Source organism: Lagenorhynchus albirostris, chromosome 20 (assembly GCF_949774975.1).
Source record: "Lagenorhynchus albirostris chromosome 20, mLagAlb1.1, whole genome shotgun sequence".
Lineage (NCBI taxonomy): Eukaryota > Metazoa > Chordata > Mammalia > Artiodactyla > Delphinidae > Lagenorhynchus > Lagenorhynchus albirostris.
Genome location: NC_083114.1, coordinates 53919182 through 53935803, shown reverse-complemented (window position 1 = coordinate 53935803; position 16622 = coordinate 53919182). Strand labels below are relative to the sequence as shown.

The 16622-nt window shown below is 57.9% G+C and overlaps 1 protein-coding gene across 3 annotated transcripts in view; it reads left to right on the top strand.

The window, feature by feature from the left end:
• Positions 1–16622, top strand: part of TTYH2 (tweety family member 2) — a 39425-nt gene that overhangs the window by 12952 nt on the left and 9851 nt on the right. For all 3 annotated transcript variants that reach the window (XM_060135200.1, XM_060135202.1, XM_060135201.1), the window contains 7 exons: positions 62–173; positions 5412–5632; positions 10481–10576; positions 11066–11138; positions 15522–15591; positions 15861–15916; positions 16393–16485. In XM_060135200.1, the coding sequence (XP_059991183.1) occupies positions 62–173; positions 5412–5632; positions 10481–10576; positions 11066–11138; positions 15522–15591; positions 15861–15916; positions 16393–16485 (721 nt within the window). The remainder of the gene's footprint in view (positions 1–61; positions 174–5411; positions 5633–10480; positions 10577–11065; positions 11139–15521; positions 15592–15860; positions 15917–16392; positions 16486–16622) is intronic.

The window sequence follows — 16622 nt, the reverse complement described above, 5'->3', positions numbered from 1 at the left end:
CAGTATACTAACAAAATTTCTCCTCTGGGTGTCACCTCTAACTTTGGGGTCTTGCCTCTAGTGCTGCGGTGGGCGTTGGTTTCTATGGAAACAGCGAGGCCAACGACGGGGTGTACCAGCTGATCTACTCCCTGGACAATGCCAACCACACCTTCTCTGGGATCGATGTGCTGGTAAGGTCGCGGGCAGCCGGTGAGGTCAGCGTGGTGGGAACGAGAGCCCCAGTCAGAGCCCAGCCAGCTCGGCTCCAAGGGGGCCCGGACTCCCCTTGGGGCTGCCAGTTGGTCCCGCCAGGAGCCAACCGGCGATTTCTGCTCCCCAGGCTGGGGGGCGGGGGGCACAGGGGGCAGGGGTAGGAGTGAGGACCGAAGGAGAAAGGCTGCGGGGTCCTGGGGGCCAGGACGGCTGTGGGCTCAGAGCCCGTCCATCTTCAGCAGAGCTGAGCACTGTGCCATTTGTTCAAGAGGCCCCTGAATGTGGACAGTCGGCCCCGCGGTGTTTTCTGTGTTCACTTTCAGTGCTGGGTGTAGAGTATGGTGGGTGGCGTCCAGGAGATGTCAACACTCTTCAAAAACAAGTGAAGAGCCCCAAACCCCGCAGGGTGTCCTCCGGGCTCTGGTTTCCAGGCGCCGTGACCCCAGCTGGGGGCTAAGGGTGAAGGATGTGCTGGGCTGGCCAGAGGAGAGGAAGGGGTTTTCGCCCAAGGAGGACGTCCACTTGCTGAGCCTCGAGGGCGGGGAGAGTCAGGGTCTTCAAAAAAAGGTAGCCCATGGCCCCCAGCGCTTGTCACTTTCTCTCTGGAAGCACTGGCTCTTTGCAGCTAATTTCCCAGCAGCCCCTGGCGCCCTAGGAGCCAGGCTCCGGGGCAGTTTTCAGAAATGCCAGTCCTGTCCGCCGTCACCTCTGGGCCAGTTCCCCAGTAGAGGGGTGACCTCAGCAAATGAGCAGTTGTGTCAGGCAGCCTCAGCCGCGCAAGCCAGCCCCGACCGGAGCCTGTGGACCTCACTTCCTCCTGGTGCGGCTTCAGGAGGATTCGACCTCAGTGCCCCTCCTCTCCCTTAAGCTCCTCTCAGGCCTTAATCCCCCAGCCCGGCTCCTCCCAGGAGGGACTCCCTTAAAGAGACAGCTGTGCTGCTCCTCGGGGGTACGGCTGGGTGCTGGGTGCCGTGGCTCTGGCCGCAGAGAGGGTCCTTCGGGGGAGCCGAGGGTCACACACCAGAGCAGGGGCCCAGCTCTCCTGCTGAGCTCATCCAACCACCCCCTGTGTCCACTGGGACCCATCCCTGGGGGCTGAGAGCTGCCTGGACACTGGGCTGGAGCAGCTCTAATGGGGTGAGGATGGGGCGGCTGGGATGGGGGAGCTGAGGGGCCGAACGCCGCCTGACCAGCACTGGGTGGGGCCTGGGGGGAGCTCACTCCCTGGGGACCCCCGCCTTCCCCTCTGCCCTGGTGGGCAAGGGGCTCCACCCACCAGCACAGAACCACTGGAGGAAGAGCCAGCCCCTGAAGGAGAATCCCTTCCCCGGGAAGCCCCAGAGCCATGACCTTCACTGGCTGACTTGTGACCATTGTAAGGAATGACCCGTGGCTCCCCAGGGCTGAGGAAGAAAGTCCCAGAGCCGCCCTGATGGGAAGATTCAAGCTTTTCATGTCCTTATCCGCCGTAGATGAGCTGGGCCCGAGACCCCCAGGTTGGGCCCATCCACCCCAGCTGAGCGCTCCCCAGGGTCAGGGGTGGACGTTGTGCATCAGACCCCAGGTCTCTAAATGCCCCCATGTTCCTGAAGGGAAGGGTTCCGTGTGTCCCTGGCGGTCAGCCCCTCATCCTCTCTCCACCATTTCTGAAAAGTGAAGGCAGGCGTCCCAGGCTCTGGTGATGGTCCAGCCGGCCAGGAGCTGCTTGGGTCCTGATGGCCACCTCCTGTGTTGACCTGCGTCCTTGGCTGGGCCTATGGGGCTGGTTTGGGCCTCGGGTGGGCACCCAACACTCCCAGTCCCAAGGGCTCCAGGGGAGGCAGCAGATCTTAGAGGGCTCCCCAGATTGGAGGGGGGTGAAGGCCAAGTATCACATAAATGATGTTAGATGAGATAATGCCCATGAAAGTGCCTGGTAATCTACAAAAAACGCTCCACATTGGGAGGGGGGACCCTATGCTAATGGTGCCGTTATTATAATTACTGTAATTGTGTGTGTTACCGTAATCACCACGAAAGAGAGAGGAGGCTTGGATTGGGGGGCGGCGGCACTCAGGAGACAAGTCAGGCGACTAAGACCTGGGCCAGAGCGAGGTGGGCCCTCCCAGGCTCCGCTTCCCAGACCAGAAGCCCCAGGCCTGCGCCCTTCCTCCCTGAGGGAGCCCTGGGCCTCGGTGGGCGGCGGGAGGGTCCTGGATCAGCTGCACACTCTGATTTGGGGGGTCACAAAGGGTCCTTTGGGAGGGCCAGGTGGGTCCTTTCTCTGGATCCAGCGCCCCCGGTCTGGGCCCCAGTGACTCACTCAGGGCACCTTGCACACCTCTAGCCCACTGGGGTCTCGGCTTAAAACCAGGGCCTTGGGCTCTACAGCCCCTGGGAGCTCAGCTGGCTCGAGTTTGAGCCACATGTTCTGGTGGCCACTGAGGCTCCTCTGGGTTCCCCTTTGCATTGGCATCAGGCCTGTGGGCAGCCCTGGGGAAGGAACTGGGCACAGAGAGGTCGTGTTGCTGCTGCAGGGTAGGGAGCTAGTATGTGTTAGAGCGAGTACTGGAACCCAGGGGTCTGGTCTTAGCCTTTCCCTTCAAGGCTCTGAGATGGGGGCCCTGCCCCCGGCCTGCCAAGCCTCCACCCTTCATCTTCTGGTACTTCATCCCCTGCCTGTCTAGAAAACCTCATCAACTCCCTCTCTAGGAGGGAGCTTCCTCCGTCTCAGAGATTTTCAAACTTGAGCTTGCAACAGAATCCCCTGGAGGGCTTGATAAACACAGATGGCGGGGGCCCACCCCAGACTTTCCAATTCTGTAGGTCTGGGACCAGGCTGAGAATTTGCATTTATAACGAGTTCCCAGCTGATAACAGGTCCAGGGGCCACAGCTGGAGAACCACGGCTCCATCCTCTGGGGCAGCAGCTTCCTCTACCACCTGCTAGCTCGCCCCTAACCCCACCCCAGCCTGGGGAGCTGAGCCGGCCCTCCCGATTCCCCGTGGGAGTGCCTGGTCCACCTCTGAGTGTGCCCATCGCCATCTCCCTGTGGGGAGCTCTGTGCTGAACCTCCAAGGACTGGAGGTGCAGTGGGGAAGCCGGGGGTGTAAGTAGGTCAACACTGTGATTTTAATTTTTTCTATTTTGTTTCGTTTCCTATGGGAAGACATCAGGAGGAAAGAGAGGGCCTGGCTTTCGGGGTTTTTTTCCAAGGAGGAATTTAAGAAATAGAGAAGTTAAACATATAGAGCTATGGAAGGGGGAAAAAAGTCGTCTTACAGGAAAAGTTTACAGAGCACTTTTTTTTTGGCTGTGTTGGGTCTTCGTTTCTGTGCGGGCTTCCTCTAGTTATGGCGAGCGGGGGCCACTCTTCATAGCGGTGCGCGGGCCTCTCACTATCGCAGCCTGTCTCGTTGCGGAGCACAGGCTCCAGACGCGCAGGCTCAGTAGTTGTGGCTTACGGGCCCAGTTGCTCCGCGGCATGTGGGATCTTCCCGGACCGGGGCACGAACCCGCGTCCCCTGCATGGGCAGACGGACTCCCAACCACTGCGCCACCAGGGAAGCCCCCTACAGAGCATTTTTAACGGCCCTGTGATCTAAAGTGTGCTCGGTATCATATAGGAATATGAAAATATCACACAGTACAGGTCTTGCTCCCAATGTTAACATTTATTGAGTGCCTTTGGATCAATGGCTGCAAAGCACTTGTCCGTTGATCTTATTGAATTGAAGAGGAATGTTTATTAGGGTGAGGTTTAGTTATTGAATTCATTTGTACATGCCCAGCATCTCTGCACTTTGGTATCTCTCAGTCCTTAGCCAGCTTGTAAGAACCAGCAACAAGCCGGGAAAAGGAACAAGCCGCTGACACTGAAAAACATAAAATGCAACAAAGGGGGCCATTCTCTTTTCTGGAACCAGGAACTCCTAGCCTAGCGCAGATGTGAAAGGCCACAAAGTTGCTGTCAAGTCCCCCCTGATGTGGAGAAACAGCGTTTGCTGCCAGGAGTGGGGTCTGATCACCTCTCTGCAGAGCTCTCCCCATTGGACACTCCTAAACCTTCTTCTGGGTCTTTTTTTTTTTTTTTTGGCAGTACCACAAGGCTTGTGGAATCTTAGTTCCCCGACCAGGGATTGAACCCACGGCCCTCGGCAGTGAAAGCGCAGAGTCCTAACCACTGGACCGCCAGGGAACTCCCATTCTGGGTCATTTTTCTCTTCCTTCCAGACCAGGGGGAGCTGAAGTCTGCCTGGAGGAATAGCGCACACTCCCCGCTTCCAACCAGTTGTGCTTGTTGGTATAGCATGACAGTTTCAGAGCAACGAAGCCCTTCTTCCCCTCGTGCTGACACCCAGGCTCAGAACGGGCTTGGCAGGGAGGTGCTTGGGGTTCCCAGGCTGGGTCTCCAGCCCCTGCCGGGACCCTGCATCTGGGCTATCGAGAGGCACCTTTCTAATTCTTGTGGTCCTTGTTTGCAGGCCCAGGAGAGTCACCTCCATTGACCTTCCCTCTCTACCTCTGAGCAGAAAGATGCTTCCTTCAGGCTCTGCTCAGCTCCAGGCAGGACAAACGTGGGGGGGGGGGCGGGGAGGCGGGTGGACAAGCACAGAGAAGGCGCCGATTTCCTCCTCCTGTCACGTGTCCCGGCTGCTCGGAGGCAGGATCCCGTCTGCCTGTATTATTTCAAAGTTCCATTGTTCTGCCCTCACTCGGGGGGTTCAGGACGCTGTGGGCTGTCCTTTGCTCTACAACAAAGCCTTTCTCTTGTGAGACGCTGAGAAAGCCTATTGTGGGAACAAAAGGTCAGGTAGCAACAGAGGGACTCTTCAGTTTAAACGTTTTATTCCTCACCCCCCAAAAGAATTCATCACCCAAGGTGTTTAAACTTTGAAGAGAATCTTCAAGGAAGAAAAATGGCTTCTCTTGTTTGTTTCCCCATCTGGGTCTGTCTTTCTAGGAAAGCACTGTGTCTTGGAGCCCAGGTCCTGGTTAGGGCCAGATCGAGCCTGTCCCCTGGATGGAGGGACCCATGGGCTGGGCGGGTAGTGGGAGCCTCTGTTGTCCATCCTCCATCTGGACCACAGCCTCGTGACTCTTCAGGGCTGGGGGTGGCGCCCGTGGGGCACTCATTCAAGGCCAAGCTCTTCTCCTCCAGAGTTTGAGGCAGAGGGTTTACCTCTCTGGCTTCCTCCCACCCGAGGCCAGACTCAGAAGCCCCGCCCCTCCCCAGGTGTCTGGAACCACCCAGAAGATGAAGGTCGACCTCGAGCAGCACCTGGCCCGGCTCAGTGAGATCTTTGCCACCCGGGGCGATTACCTCCAGACGCTGAAGCTCATGCAGCAGATGGCGGGCAACATCATCGTGCAGTTGGCAGGGGTGCCCGTGTGGACAGAGGTCACCGAGGAGCTGACCCAACTGGTCAACCAGACTGGCTACGTGGAGTACTACCGGTGAGGGGCCCCGGGGAGGGGTGATGGGGCTGCCCCAGCTTCCTTCATCCAAGCCAGCGTCTTGGGGCTTGGGCTGGGAAGTGGCACCAGCAGGTCTTAAGCCTAATGACTGAAACCCCTAGGACGTGAGAGCTGGTGGGGGCCGAGCGGTGGGCGTGTGGCGCAGCCTGCTTGTACAGGCGGGCGCTGAGCCCAGGGAGGGGCAGTGATGTGCCGAGATCTCAGCGCGGGAGGCTGGACCTGGCCTCCCACCCCGCACGCAGCAAGGGGCTCCTCCGGGACCAGCATCCTCTGCGGCTGGCGCTGGGTGAAGTGCTGGTGGCTTATGGGTTCCTCACCTGCCCGGGTTTCTGGGACAGGGTTCCCTGCACCTGCATTCTCAGCCCCAGAGGTGCAGGGCGTCGGGGAGACGGCAGCCTCTTTGCCTCTCCCCAGGGGCAGCTGCTTAGCAAGCTCAGAGATGCCTCCAGCCTGAGTGATGTGGGCTGCGGGGCGCCACCCCACCTTTGCCATGTCAGGTATGCAGGTTCATACCTGTGTCATCGAGCCTTTGGGGTTTCATTTACGTCTCCCCTGCCTCCCCATCACCCAAACCCCATCCCAGGTGAAGGCACTGGACACAGGCCAGCTGACCAGGGACCGGCTGCCCTCCCTCCACGCGCAGGGTCTGGTGAAGGTCACTCTGGGGACAACCAAGAAAGGAGGAGGCAGTCCCGGCTTTGGGGGGCTCCCAGCCGAAGGGTGACACCCACTCATGGCGTACACGTCCTTGCGCACCCAGGGCAGGGCGCCTGGCACGGAGGCAGTGCTGGGGAGCAATGGACACAGGAGCCCTGAAGAGCAGGTGTCCGCTCTTTGGATGCCCCTCCCGCCACCCCCCCTCCGCCCCCCTTTGTTGCCTCCCCTTCAAGCCATTAGCGAAGGTCAGAGTCTTTACCACAACGCTGCACAGTTTACTCTGGGCTCATTTCCCCTTTATGAGGAAGCCTCATCCCAGGCTGAACTGACCCAGAGAAAATGCTTCTGGTGGCCTCTGGCCAGAGACCTCCCCATCCAGGGCTCTCCCTTCCCCGGGGTAGGAGATGGCCAGGCCCCGACCAGGGGGAGCTCATGAGGCCCCCCCACCCTGGACAGCGCTCCTTGTTCCTCCCCTTCCGCCCATCCAGCCCCTGCCTTTCCAGATGTCACCAATGCAGCTTCCCACCAGATTTTTTTTCGCTCACGTGCAAAGCACCTTTCTCCCAAGTGACCACAAACAAACTGCCAACTCTAAGGACTGGTTGTGACTTGTGACCCAGTACAGGGGCATCTGATTCGTCCTGTGACGTGAGGGACAGTCACTGCCTGAGCCTCCTACATCTTTTGTCGTGGTACCCGTTTTGACCCTGCCATTCTCTCTGAGTGGACCTGACCTGGGGCCATGTGCGCCGAAGGGCCTAATGCGGGCACTTTGAGAATGACTGTGGTGAAATAAGTCAGAATGTATGTATCAACCGGGACTTACGTTTAAGATGATTTTATGGAAAACTGGGGTAAGCGTGGTGACGGCTGCACAGTATCTATTTCAATGTGGGCGACTGAGAGCGTCCTCTGGAGCCCCCATCCCCAGCTTCCACCCCTGTTCAGGTCTAGTTCAAGGTTAGCACCTGTGGCTTCTGAACGTTAGTGATGCTCTGTCCCTTCCCCTCATCTGCTGTTTGCTCCCGCCTCTTGCCTGATCTGCCCTAAAACAAAAGCCTTATTTTATTCTTCATGACCTAACCAGCCTTAGGGGCTGGGTCTCCTTTGGACAGCCTCCACATCTTTGCTTTCCAAATGGTTCTAGAGCACAGCCATCCAGCTAAGCAAATTCTTTTTAGTACTTTTACACAAGGCCTGGCTAAGTATTGGAGGCAATTAAAAAGCCAAGAGATTCCTCTCCGGAGACTTACAAAGGGTGTAACAGCAATCGCATCAACACCGGATATGGGAGGAGCTGAGAGAGTAGGGGCCTGAGCTGCTCCTGCGAGAGCCAAGTTCTTGGTTAGAAACACATCCCCAAGTCATCACCGGGCTCCTCTGGGAAAATGCATCCGCCTTGCAGAGCTGTTTCCAGGAACCCTTTACTACACAAGGAGGCGTGGATGCCTTGAAACACAGTCCTCGTGGAGAGTCGGTTAGAAGCAGTCCTAACTGATTTCCTGCTAATGTGCAGAGTAGAGGAGAGAGAGGTAACAAGAAACCTATATGTTGGAAACATGAAACCAGGACTTTGAGAGGCGCCTGGTGGCTGGCTGTGTCTCTTGTAGGAAGGCTCCGAGACATGGAGAGTCTGGAATTCCTGGTCCAGGCTCTTCTCCCTCAGTTTAACAATCGTAGAACGAGGTTCTTTTTTTAAAAATTTATTTTTTGCTGCGTTGGGTCTTCGTTGCTGCGTGCGGGCTTTCTCTAATTGCGGCAAGCGGGGGCTACTCTTCCTTGCAGCGTGCGGGCTTCTCATTGCAGTGGCTTCTCTTGTTGCGGAGCACGGGCTCTAGGCATGTGGGCTTCAGTAGCTGTGGCGCACGGACTCAGGAGTTGTGGCGCACGGGCTTAGTTGCTCCATGGCATGTGGGATCTTCCCGGACCAGGACTCAAACACGTGTCCCCTGCATTGGCAGGCGGATTCTTAACCACTGCGTCACCAGGGAAGCCCTGTAGAATGAGATTCTAATGCTAGATGTTCCTGAGGTTCTTTCAAGCTCCGACTCTGATTCTAGGAAGGACTGGCTCTTGGTGGCCTCGTCCTAGTGGTGGGCGGGGCGGGCTCTGCACTTCCCCAGAGCCGCTAGGTCCATTCCTGGGAGCTCCAGAGACTACAGTGGCTGCCCCGGCTCCGCTCCAGGCAGGGAATCGAGGATTTTGATTTGCCCCCTTTTTGAGGCGTTTAGCCTCCATTCGTAAAGGGGGAAGGAACCTGGTTTGGCTGCCAGGCGGCCTCCAGCGTGCTCTCCCTGACTTGGAGCTTCTTTGTCACTTTCTTCCAGCTCCACCCCACTCCCTCCCCACACTCCAAGCTCTTTCCTACCCTCCTTGTGGTATTAGTGAAGCAGAAAACATTTGCTGGAGAGAAGTCAACGAATTTGCTTGGCTTTTGCATCAAGAGACATAATGATCAGAAGACTTCCCTCTTCTGGGACTAGGAGAAGCCCCTTCTCTCTGCTCCCTGCCTTCTCCGTCCACCAGTCCCCAGCGCTCAGACTGGTCCCCCAGCGCAGGGCCGATGGAAGTGGCTGCTCAGCGAGGCTGGAGCTGAGGTGTGAGGGCACCTTGGGATCCTGTTTGGAAGGGAACGAACCAGGGTGCTTTGCTTGGGGTCTTGTCAGTGCCCTTGGACTTGGGTACCCTGGGCTCTGCAGCCCGTGCTTTGGAGAAGCAGAAAAGCAGGGATCCCGGAATCCCTCTGCCTTTCTTTGTTTCCCTTTTCATTTAGCGAGCACTTAATCCTCACAGAGTTCCGGCCTCCTTCACAGGTTTGCAAACTGAGGCTCAAGGGGGAGGGGGGGTGCAACTTGCCAAGTTCTCCAGCTTGTGTGACTGCCTTTCCCCATCACCTCAGCCCTGGGTGGGCAGCAAAAGGCCAGAGGAGTGAGGGGCTGGGAGGCCTGGAGGTTCTTGGTGCCCCGGGATGACCTGGCCTGGGCTCCCTTGCCCCACCCCGAGCTCCTGATGGTCTGGGGATGAACCCACGCATCCGAGAATCCCCTGGCCCTAAGCTCGGTGCCTGGCACAAAAGGTGGTTGAAATCAAAACCTAATCAAGGGCTTCCCTGGTGGCGCAGTGGTTAAGAGTCCGCTTGCCAATGCAGGGGACGCGGGTTCGTGCCCCAGTCCAGGAAGATCCCACATGCCGCGGAGCGGCTGGGCCCGTGAGCCATGGCCGCTGAGCCTGCGCGTCCGGAGCCTGTGCTCCGCAACAGGAGAGGCCGCAACAGTGAGAGGCCCGCGTACCGCAGAAAACAAAACAAAAAAAAACTAATCAAAAGGATATCTGTATATGTATAACTGAATCATTTTGCTGTACACCTGAAACCAACACAACATTGTAAGTCAACTACGTACACTCCAGGACTTCCCTAGCAGTCCAGTGGTTAAGACTCCGCGCTTCCACTGCAGGGGGCGTGGGTTCGATCCCTGGTCGGGGAGCTAAGATCCCACATGCCGCCGGGTGTGGCCAAAAAAGAAAGAAAAAAACTATACTCCAATATAAAATAAAAATTAAATTTAAAAAAATAAAATAAGCTACAAGGATATATTGTACAATGTAGCCAATATTTTATAATAACTATAAATGGAGTATCACCTTCAAAACTTGTGAGACACTATATTGTACACCTGAAACTTATGTAATCTTGTACAGCAACTATACTTCAATTTTTTAAAAAAAGTTAAAAAAAAAAGGAAAACAAAAGTAAATGAAAGGAGAAATTTATTTCCTCGGTTGCACCAGCCATGTTTCACACTCCTGGCCACACGTGGGTAGTGGCAGAGAGAGTGGACAGTGCAGAGGTGGTCCACTTGCATCACTGCAGAAAGTTCAGGGGACCATGCTGGTTCAGACGTTCAGCTGGGGCAGGGGAAGGTGACTCCTTTGTCCGGGCAGAAGCGGGGTGCAGCTCCCAGAGCCCAGAGGAGCTGTCCACCGTGCACGCTGGGTTCTTCCTGTCCGGGGCAGGGGCGTCCCCTGTTCTAGTTTGCTTAGCCACTGGCTGTGGGCGGTTTGAATCACGAAGGGTCCAGCGGGCCTGGGGCAGTGGTCCAGGCCTCCCTGGTGGACCCCAGCTGGGCAGTTCTGCCCTGCTCCCCTGACCATCCCTTCCGGTCTGCTCAGGTGGCTCTCCTACCTCCTGCTCTTCGTCCTGGACCTGGTCCTTTGCCTCCTCGCCTGCCTGGGACTGGCCAAGAGCTCCAGGTGCCTCCTGGCCTCGTGAGTAGCCCCGCCTCTGGGCTTGGGACCGGAGCTGGCCGAGGGTGTGGGGTGACAGTGCCGCCAGCAGAGAGATGAGGGCCTGGCAGGGCTGGGAGGATGTGGGGGCAGCAGCCACTGGCTCACCATCTGGACACCAAGCCACACCAGGCTTTCTTCACGTGTCCCCTCCCTCCTGGGCCTGACTGTTGAGCAGCTGAGGCGTTAGAGACACTCACTTCCTCAGCTTGCGCCCTCACTGCCGTGTCTCTTTGGCTCAGGGACCTGTACCCCGGGCATCGGTCCATATCCCTCCGCCAGCGATCAGCGGGGCGATGTCAGGGCAGGGGCTGAGGCTGCCCTCAGGGCCACAGCAAGAGTCTGGGGGTCGGGGGGACAAGATCGTAGCCGAGAGGGAGGACGCTGATGATTGGCGGGGTGACAGCCATCACGGGGTCCCCCACCTGCCGGCCTCGGCCTGGATCCCACCGGCAGCTGCCTCTCTCCTAGGGTGCTGTGCTGTGGGGTGGTGGCCCTGCTTCTCAGCTGGACGTCCCTGGCTGCTGACACTGCTGCGGCGGTGGTGAGTTGGGTGGCCTGGGGGTGCTGGGTGGTCTGACCAGGTGGACCGTCTGTCCAGCGTCCCCGGGGTAGGGCCAGCTGCCAGTCTCAGTCCCTAACCTAGAATCGCAGAGTCTCAGGACTAAAGGGGCCGGGCTCATCTCTGCCAGCCCCTCCCCCTTCAGATGGGGACACAGGCCCAGGGAAAGGAAGGGGCTTGCCCAGGGTCACGAGGCATTTCGGGGCAGAGCCAAGATAAGACCCGTGGAGCCTGATACCTTTCCCGCCCCGCTGGCCCATTCCCAGCCACGGCTTGTGAGGACGGGCACAGGTGACCAGGTGCCTTCTCTCTGGGTATAAAGAACTAACCAGGTCTGGTGGGTGTGGGCGGGGTTTGAACCTCAGGCTGGAGGAGCCCTCCAGCTTCAGAAGCACACTCCTGGGCCGGCTTCCCCGGTGTCAGGAACGTGGAAGGTGGCGTTTCACCTGCTTCCCGTCCCCTTGCCCTTGGACTCGCACGCACCACCTAAAACGCAGTGGTGTATGTTTCCTGGTGTGGTGCCTTGAGATGTGAAAAAAACAAAACCAAGCGTGCACACACACACACACACACACGCACACACACACAAGGTGGGTCAGGAGTGTGAGGGGGGAAGCTTCCTGTGCAGGTATGTTTGGTCTTTAATAGACCTAATGCTCTAGAGAAGCTGTGTGCGTGTCATTCATTCATTCGTTCGTTCGTTCAGCTGATGCTTGGCTGTGTGGCGCTCGATGGTGCAGGTGCCTGGAGATGCAGAAACAGGAGGACATGATGTTTGCTCTCGACTAAGTCACAGCCCGCAGAAGAAAGACGTGTAGGCAGATCACTGCAATCCCATGTGAATCGATACATGGTGGTGCACAGTGTGTGTGTGTGTGTGTGTGTGTGTGTGTGTGTGTGTGTGTGTGTGTGTGTGTGTGTGTGTGTGTGTGTGTGTGTGGCACAGGGGGCAGGATGTACCAAGGGATTTCAGGGAACACCTAGCTGACTTAAGGGCCACAGAGTAACCCCGTGACCTGCATCCGTTCTGCCCTTTCAACCTGGGGAGAAAAGAAAAGGGCTCACTGGAACCCCTCTACCCAAATACGTGCCTGGCCCAGGGACTTGGGGGCTGGCTGGTGGCTCTGGCCTTGACCACTTTGCATCCATGACGCCCCCAAAATGAGTAGACCCTGGTGCAGCTTGGCTCAGAGTAGCTTTGGGCAAAGCTTGTCCAGCAGGGGGAGGAGGTGGGCATCTCCTGTTTTGTCTCCCCTCCGCCCATGGCTTTGGGCAGGAGGGAACACTGGACAGGTGGAACCTACATCCCCGGGGCTGAGGCCCCTCCAGATACAGGGAAGAGCAGAGGAGGAGAGCGCAGGCCATACTCGAGCGCATCCTGCCTTCATCTGGAGCTGGGTGGGCTGTACATGGTCTGGGGGGAGCGGCTGCTGGCCAGAGCCCCACGCACAGCTGCCTGGCGACAGCCTCTCCTCCAGGGACAAGAGTGGGCGCAGGGAAGCTTGCATATGGTGGGCCCTTCCCCCATCTGCCTTCTCAAAGCAGTGATGGCCTCCAGCTGGCCACCACAGGCTGCCTTTTGGGAGACAGCTCCTTCCCAGCGGGGACTTCAGCTCCCAGCTGAGAGCCCCGGGATGCCAGGGAGCTGGAGAGAAAGGCCATTTCCCTAATTCGATTAGTCAGGCCCTTGTGTGTGAGAGAGAGAGAGGGTGAGGGAGTGAATGGGCCTTTGATGGGGCTACGGATCCTGCTGCATTTTAATAGGAAGTTGGGGGTGAAGGAGCCAGGCCCTCAAAGGCTATTGTGGGGAGCTTTTGTGTGGCCACTGCCCCTGCTCTCTGAGCCTGTTTTTCGGGGTGGTGTTTTTGTTTTTGAGATCTGTGGGACCAGAGCTCCAACACTGCCTTCCCGCTGCAGGGGTGGCCTCACCCCCTGCCTTCCCCGTCCCCCCCCCAACCAAAGGGCCTCCATGAGACAGGAATGGAGGCCTAGCTGTTGCCCCTAAGAATGTGATGGGGAGGGAGCTGGGAGCCAGGAGCTGAGCCTTATCTGCCCGACCACCCCCTGTGCAGTCAGGAGTGTAAGGCAGAGGTGAAGGGTGAGGGGCAGAGAGGAGAGAGAGCGCCCAAGGAGAAGGAAGGGGGAGAAGTGGATTCCGGGAGAGGAAGGAGGAAAGGGTCACCCAGGTGCTTTGGCCGCAAGGCACCACTGACTGAGCCGAGGTCTCCCTGAGAATCGGCCACGGAGGGACGGCGGGCCCACCTCGCTGGGCCCTGACCCAGTGAGGGTTTTTTTTTTTTTTTAATATTTCATATAATAAGCTTATTTTAATAGTGCAAAAAATAATCTGCTTCCAATCAATAAAGGAAAAACTCCCAAAGAATTTTATAAAAATAGCCAATACTTTGAACAAATACAAAAGCAAATAATAGGTAAATATTACAATTATATACTCCACGCCCAAGGAGCCTGGCCTCTGGAACCCCCCTGGCTGGGTCCTCATCCCCTCCCCCCCCAGCAGGGGGCCCCGGGGACATAACTGAAGTTCCCCAGACCTCCCTCTCCTTGTCTCCTCTTGTGTAAAATGGGGAGAACAGCAGTCGCCTGGAAGGGCTTTTGTCGGGAAGGGATGGGTTGGTTGACCCCTGGGAGGCACACAGTAAGGGTCCATTGGTTTCCTGCACACTTACTACCTGTCTAGGAGGGTCACAGGGCGACTCCAGCTGTGCTCAGCGCACCCTCCCCCGCCCCCATCCCCATCCCCGTTGCGTGAAGAAAGCACACGTGTGCACACGCACATACGGCCCTTGTCTTCACCGACAGGAAGGTTGAATCCTCACTGAGGGTCTGAAGAGCAGACTTGGCCTGAGGAGGGGGGGTGAGGGGCACATCCCTGGTGGAGCCTCTGCCGGCGGCCTCCTGTCCTTCTTTGGATCCCAAACTTGTTGGGGGTGACCCAGACCAAGATGGCGGCCTCGCTCGTCATGTTTCCCAAGGCCTCCCCATGGCCCTGCCCGGCTCTGGCTCCCCTCTCTCTGCCACTCCTGTAACGAGGGTGAGGGTGCACCCCTGGGCCCGCTGGTGCGGCAGCTCTGACTTATATTAATAAACCAGTCTGATGATGGACCTAGTGATTTGAGTATAAAACGGTTCTCCCAGGGTCCTGAGGCACGTGGTTGTGTGAGCGTGTATATGTGCGCGGGTACAGATGTGGCTCTGTGGAAGCTCTGTATCTGGAGGGGCGTTTTATTCCCCATTCCCACCCAGACACACACTTTCTAGACCAGAAGTGCCGTGGTACAGCTTGCCACTGTGTCTCATGCCTAGAACATCATGTGGCACCTGGTAGGTACTCAATAAATATTTGTCAATTCGGTGAGTGAATGAGAGATGCTCCAGCATTGCCCCCTGAGGCAGCCCTTCCTGAAGGAGGACAGGGCACTGGCAGGAAAGGGCCATGGAGAGGAGTTCCCGGCTTGGAGAGCATGCACTGGAGCAGGGGTGCCCCTTGGAACAGGCCAGAGGACCAGAGCTTCCCCTGGCTGCTCTGAAATGTGGAAGTCCCCGTCTACCCAGTGTCCCACTGCACCCCCCAGGCCAGATCTGGGGAGGGCCTGGCTCAGAGGATGGCATCCTTGCTGCTGCCTCTTCCAGGGCCCAGACGTGCTTCCACTCAGCCCTGTGGGCCCTTGGTGGTCACCTAGCCAGGCTGCGCTGCGGTGTCCCAGTCCCCCGACGCAGCAGTGGCAGAGCCCGGAACCCGTGTCCTCTCAGCCCGTGCGCTTCCTGGTCCCCCATCTCATCATGACAGGACCTGCACCCAAAAGCTCGAAGATGGATTCAGCACCAATGTAGTTCTTTAGAAAGAGATTCTGAGGGAGGCTTCATAGATGGACAGCCCCAGAGCGGGGATGGACTTGGTAACCGCAAGACAAAAAATAAAACAGAGATGAGCGAACGAGGTCATGGTGCAAATAACTCTCCAAGACACGTCCCGCAGCTTACCCTTGACCCAGGTCCATCCCAGAAGAGGCATTTGGAAATAAGAGTTAAGGGATCGTAGTGCCTGCTGTTGGCCACTTTTCTGAGTACTTTATGTAGATTAATTCATTAGATGAATAGCGTTTTTCTCTCCATGTGACTGAGGAGGCCGCTGAGACACGGGGTAAGGCATTTGTCTGTAAAGTTACAGAGCTGGGCAGGGGCAGAGCCAGGATTCGAGCGCAGGGAGGATGGCTGTTGACTGTTTTTGCCCACCTGGGTCTGAGCTGCGGGGTCCCCGTGCCTGGGGCCAAGGGCACCCGGTTCCTCCCAGGGCCCCGGTGTGTGACTTTCCTCCACCCCTCCCGTCTCTCCCCGGCTCAGGGCACCGGCGACTTCTGCGCGGCTCCCGACGCCTTCATCCTCAACATCACGGAGGGCCAGCTCCGCACAGGTAACAAGCTCTCGGGCCTCTGTGGTCAGAGCCACTCAGGATGCTCAGTCCAGGCCCGTGGTCAGCCAGGCTGTGCCTCTACTTACCCCTTTCAGCACGGTAGTCACCCATTGCCTCCCCACCCCTGTACTTCAGGTCCAGCTGGACCACTGGGTCGTTTCTTAGAAGTTACCTCCTTCGGGAGCTCGGGTACCGGCTTGGCCGCTGAGGGTGAATGAGCACCTGGTCACGTGTGAGCTCCTGCCTGACCCAGTGTCTTTGCCTTGCAGAGGTGACCCGTTACTACCTGTATTGCAGTCAGAGTGCAAGCAGCCCCTTCCAGCAGGTACGGCCCGCCCAGCCCAGCCCTCACGCTGCCCCCAGCCCCCTTGGTGGTCAGCTCGCTCCGTCTTGTCCCCAAGCCCCAGCACTGACCAATAGGGTGGCAGTGGCTGGGTGTTCTTTGGGGTCCTGTGCAGGGGACAGTGCTCTCGGTCAGCGTGCACGCCCATCCACCACCCTGGATGCTGGTTACCATGCAGAGGCTGTGCAGTAGGTCTGGGTTGGGGCCCAAGATTCTGCATTTCTCACAAGCCCCACCCCCGGGCAAGGCTGTCCCAGCAGGACATTTAGAGTAGCAGGAAGCAAGAGAATGGGGCCGCTCTCAAGAAGCCTGAGGGCTGAGGGGAAGACCTCCTGTAAGCAGGAAGGGCCATGATCAGGGAAGCCACTGCAGCTGCACACGGGGGAGGGGAATCAGGCAGCTGCGGGGGTCTCCTGGGAATCGAAGATCATGCGGGACCTTGGTCTCTCCTGGCCCAGGCACTGACCATCTTCCAGCGCTCGCTGACCACCATGCACATCCAGGTGACGGGACTGCTGCAGTTTGCTGTCCCGCTTTTCCCCACAGCAGAGGTAAGGTGGCCGGCCACCTCCCACAGGGCCGGGCTTCGGAGACCGGGCTGTGGAAAGAAAGTGTTCCCTCCCCTCCCGGCAGCCTAGCCGCTTCCTTTGGCTTTGAAGGCCTCTCCGCACAAGCTGCGGTTTGCGGT